Source organism: Lampetra fluviatilis, chromosome 1, assembly GCF_964198595.1.
Source record: "Lampetra fluviatilis chromosome 1, kcLamFluv1.1, whole genome shotgun sequence".
In the NCBI taxonomy this organism is placed as follows: domain Eukaryota; kingdom Metazoa; phylum Chordata; class Hyperoartia; order Petromyzontiformes; family Petromyzontidae; genus Lampetra; species Lampetra fluviatilis.
Genome location: NC_136275.1, coordinates 40,288,893 through 40,294,259, shown reverse-complemented (window position 1 = coordinate 40,294,259; position 5,367 = coordinate 40,288,893). Strand labels below are relative to the sequence as shown.

The following is a 5,367-nucleotide window of genomic DNA, read 5'->3' as shown; positions in this document are numbered from 1 at the left end:
CGGTATTATCGTATCCTCGAGATTGTGAAACGCTACGCACTCCAAACGTATGCCCATTGTCAATAAACTCGTACAAATCTGAACACGCACGCGCGCACACACACGCGTGGCAGATTCGAAGACTCCTTCAGCCCCAACTTTTGCTCTCAGATATAGGAATGGGTGGGTTAGTACTTCGTTTAAAATCCGTGTCCATGCATGCACATTCAGTCAGGAACATGTCTCTAAAAAATAATCATGAAGCATGACAAAAAAAAACCCAGCCCGCAACCACAATTATTGTATGTCCCCGTGAACTTAAACAAACCGTGGACTCGGAAGGCGTTTAAAGGCAGCTGGACAATTTCAGGGTTAAGCAGCACAAAGACTGCGGTCACCTTGGTACGGGGCAGCAGGCACGTAAGCCACTGCCACGCGTGTCCACCCAGGACTTCTCCAGAGCCCCACCTCCAAACATCCCAACCTCCCACACAACCGGGCGGTGCTAAGGGGCTCTCTCTCTCTTTTTTTTTCAATCGTGACTTTCCACTTGCTCCTGAAATGGGCACTGCTAATGTCATCACGTGATTCTAGGGCTATATAAGTCGGATAACCCGGCAGCATACGCCGACAAGAGTCAAAGTTTGATTTTTCGTAGGACAAGCGCAACAGACAAGCCGGCAAACATGAGCATTGCAGACAGCGGCTCCGCTCCGGCCCTCTCTGGGGACGAGAAGGCTGCAGTGAGGGACACCTGGAAAGTCGTCTACGCCCACGCAGAGGACCACGGGACCACCGTTCTCATCAAGTAGGATGCCCGCGGAATTTTGCATGCGCGCAGTTACATTGAAATGCTGTTGCGTCAACATGTGTGTCGATGTTATGTTTAAATTCACGTGCGCCTTTGCAAACGTGGGAAGAGTTGTTTTGTTGGAGCGTGCCACGTTCGTTGTTGGTGCAACATTTGTACTGAAATTCCGTTTTAAAATTTTGGCGTTTGCAAATGTATTATTTGGCTACTTGTAGTATGAGAAATAAAATAACGTTGGCGTATTGAGTGTTTTTTTTTCTCTGTGGGATGAAGTTACGCTTCTCAATTCGTCTCTGTCATCTGTTTTTTATTTCGTCCGTTGAGGTTTTTGACTGAAAACGCCGATGCGAAGAAGTTCTTCCCTAAGTTCCAGGCGTTGAAAACTGCCGATGAGATGAAGAGCTCCCCAGTGTTGCGCGACCACGCCAAGCGCATCATGAACTCCATCAATGACATGGTGGTGGCCCTTGATGACACCAATGCTCAGAACGCCCAGATGAATGGCTTGAGCAAGAAGCATGCCACTGACTTCAAGGTTGACCCGAAATACTTCAAGGTAAATGTTTAACTTCGCCATCCCATACATGCGCCGATTGCATCGTGAGCTTTTGAAAGTTCCTAATTTAAACACTGAAAAATAACGACAGCGATAAAAAAAAAACCCAACCATTGCAGCCACATGTTTGGGTGTTTTTTTTCTATTTTGACGTCAATGTGTTTATGTATATTAATATTAACACGCAATTTATTGCGCTAATAATTTTTGTGCGATGGTGAAGTCGTATTTATTTAACATAATCTCATGTAATTGTTTTGCAGGTCATCTCCAATGTGATTTTGAGTGTCATTGCTGAAGGTCTTGGAGCTCAATTCAATGACGCAGCCAAGAATGGCTGGTCCAAGTTGCTGACCACCACGTGCATTGGCTTAAAATCTGCATTCTAGACGCAAATACATTTTAAGATTAATACACTTCTCGACATGCGTGTGTCTGATTTCAGCATATCTTGCCCACCCACTCAAGCTTGATTAAATTGTAATAGGATTTTAGGCATTTTAATAAAAAAACTAAATTTTTGCAAAGATTATGGGATTTTAAGTTCTCTCCATCTCTCTTGGTGCTTTCTGTATCCTTGTATTACAAAAAAAATAAAGCACATATAATGTGAGCTTCTTTTGTTTCTGTCATATTCTTTCAAGTTCAAAAAGTAAATGTTTACAGATGTTGCTAGACAATGGCGAGCCATTAAACGGAGTCTTTATTGCACATTCGCACGACGGTGTTGTGACTTTAAACACAATGCAGTGAAAAAGTTTGCAGGTAACATCTAAAAGAATGGTGATTGTCATTGTGAATGGTGGTTGTGAATGGTGGTTGTGAATTGTGGTTGTGAATTGTGTTAGTGAATGGTGGTTGTGAATTGTGGTTGTTAATTGTGGTTGTGAATGGTGGTTGTGAATTTTGGATGTGAATTCTGGTTATGAATTGTGGTTGTGAATGGTGGTTGTGAATGGTGGTTGTTAATTGTGGTTGTGAATGGTGGTTGTGAATTTTGGATGTGAATTCTGGTTATGAATGGTGGTTGTGAATGGTGGTTGTGAATTTTGGTTGTGAATGGTGGTTGTCATTGACACATTTCCTTGAAGCGTAAGAAAAGAATCGAGTGTTTGAAAAATCGAGCGATGATAACGACATTCTTAAAAAGCAAAGACTAAAATCCTTAATGAGGCATACGTATTTAAACCCACAACTAGTTAATCAAATAGACATTGTTCACAACGATTAGGAGGTAAAGCCTTCATGCATTATCACACTTGTTAAGGCGCTGAAATAAAATTGCCCCTATTATGGGTGGGGGGGGGCATCTAATTGATTATATTCTGTAGCACAATTCAACAAAGCGTACTTTGTGGCCTTGTCCTAAATACAAGTCGGGGTCTATCATGTAACCTGAAGAGAAATACTGGGTTACACTACGGGGCGGCATGAATAGTTTTTCACACTGATAATTACGATAATCATGATTTTTTTTTATTTCCGTTTCAGCTGCACGTGGGTTCTTCTTGAGAAGCGTGGGACATCCTATTGGCACGTGAAAATAATTGAGCTAAATTAAATATAACAATTATTACACACACTGTGTGCTTGTTACTTTGATTATAAAAACAGCCAGCCACGTAGTGCGTCATCCTCTGCGTATGCAACATGTAATCCACGTGTTTCGTTTGAAATATGTTAAGCACACACAGATATAGTCCACTTACAGTAATGTATACCATCGATTTAAAGCTTTCGTGACTGCAGGGATTCATCTTCTTGGTTATTTCGGTAAAGTCACGTAGAAGGGACCTGTTCTTCACCTGATGACGGCTGCTTGCGTTGTGGCCGAAACGTCGTGAGAATTATTTTATTATGTTTTATTTGTATTATTTTATTATTTCTCTTCTACGTGACTTTACCGAAAGAACCAACAAGAGAAAATGTATACCATTTAATTTTTTGTACGTAAAAAATAAGTGGCTTAAGGTATACATGATGGGACGTGTTGAGACGATGTCTCTGAAGGAGGAAATAGGGAATGAAGGTGTTCGAGCCTTCATAGCGAGGCGACTAATATTCTCGAGGAAAAAGAGAGGAGATGCAAATGAGGGGGGAGCTGTGGAGATGGCACCGGAGAAAGACGGAAGGAGGCGAGGGAGACCCGAGGGTGAGACGGGAGGATGCGGTGGAACGAGATTCGAGGAGAGTTGGGACGTGGCTGGAGCAGGGGGCGAAGGAATAGAAGCTGATGGAGTGGAGTATAATATTTATAACAATAGAAAATATAAATATAATCTTTATAATAATATAAAATATAAATATAATCTTTGTAATAATATAAAATATAAAAAATAAATATTTATAATGATATAAAATATAATCTTTATAATAATATTAATATAATTTTTATAATAATATATAATATCAATATAATCTTTATAATAATAGAAAATAATTATAATCTTTATAATATAACATGTAAATATAATCTTCTGTCCGAGCCGACCACGCGGTGTGCGCACGGCACGCAACGATGCCACGGTCAGCGCTCACGATGCACGCATCAGATCCCACGCGCAAGAATTGCTCTGTGCAAATAGAAACGTAGATGATGTTCAAAACACGCGCGCGCGGGGAGAACCGGTGCTCGGGCACACACCGCTCGATTTTCTCGCAAATGACTCCTCACCCGACCTGACTCAAGTGGAGCCGGCGGTCAGACGCAACTCCACACTTCTCCCTTGCGTCAAATCTCAAACGTTACCATCAGAGCGCTTGACACACAAGAGGCCGTCTGCTGTTGCCGCAGTCGTAGTTTTGTATTTTGTATTCAGAACGTGAATCGAATGCGAGGTGGATTATGACGTGGTAGAATCATGAGCGACGTTGACAGGTTGAGGAGGCATCCATCCCACGGTGGATTGATCATGGCTAAAATAATGAACATATTTCTTCACTTTCTTTAGGCACATTGTTACGTTGTTTCTTATTATCCAGTTTAACTTTCCCAAAAGCACTCTAACCTGCATCGTATTGATTCTGACAATAAGTGTCCTTGGTATACACACACACACACTCGAATGTGACATATAGATCAGAAACATGAAATTTGACAAATAAAATTTAACAAGTGCTGGGAAAAAATGCACAGAGAAGCACGCTCAGATACATGCTTGGAAGAAAAAAACCACCGAGAGACAATCTACAAGGTGGCTCAACAAACAACGATCCGACAAACTGCGCCCATCATAATCAGTGCAAATCGGACTCACAAGCTGGCAAGCCAGCGCGTCAAGGGAGCCACAATGTAGCGAGTGGCCACACTCTATTCCCTCTCCCGGATTCACGGTCAAGCGAATCCCAGCATGTCCACACCCGTTGAAGGTGTAATAAATATCAGTCCCTTTTATAGAATTGAGAACGGTTATTTTAACTTGGGGGGGGGGGAGGGGGCAAACAATAGAAGGGAAATTCAAAAGTGGGATGGGGGCAGCAGTGCGGTGGAAGAAGCAGGCACAGTTGACAGCGGTAGTAGCGAGAGAAGGATGACAGGGAGCGGACTGTCCACCGGTTATCGAGTGGGTGGAGGGAATTGGTGAGTGCTGAATCATCAATCAAGTTGACCGCCTTACAATTCATTCTGTCAAGTGCAGTCTTGGCGACATTCCAACTTCGCCTCGTTAGCCAGGACTCAGTGATACTGTATATCCCTATCGATGACAGCTCAGATTATATGTGTTGTGCCCAGCATATTACTGTAAAGTATTTTTGTTAAAAATATATACGGCTAAGAATAACATCGTTAATTGTTATGGGAGCAACTGTTTGTGTTTGCCAGCCTGCCGTGATATTTGAGTGGATTTCTTTTTAGGTTAAACATGACCAGGGGTTTTCGTTGTTGTTGTTGTTGTCACACCAAACAAGCATTGCTTTTTGTTAAAGCCAAGCTTGCAGATGAGAGTGGACCAGCTGGGCAAGTCGTGCGCTATGCCACGCATGATCAAATGCTTTATAAATGTTATGGTCTCTCTTCTCA

The 5,367-nt window shown here is 42.2% G+C and overlaps 1 protein-coding gene across 1 annotated transcript; it reads left to right on the top strand.

The window, feature by feature from the left end:
• The first annotated feature begins 621 nt into the window (after positions 1 to 621).
• Positions 622 to 1,835, top strand: LOC144942621 (globin-1-like). The gene is made up of 3 exons (XM_078869463.1): positions 622 to 787; positions 1,115 to 1,346; positions 1,610 to 1,835. Exons 1-3 carry the CDS (start codon positions 666 to 668, stop codon positions 1,733 to 1,735), a joined length of 480 nt encoding a protein of 159 aa, XP_078725589.1. The 5' UTR covers positions 622 to 665; the 3' UTR covers positions 1,736 to 1,835.
• Positions 1,836 to 5,367: the final 3,532 nt, after the last annotated feature.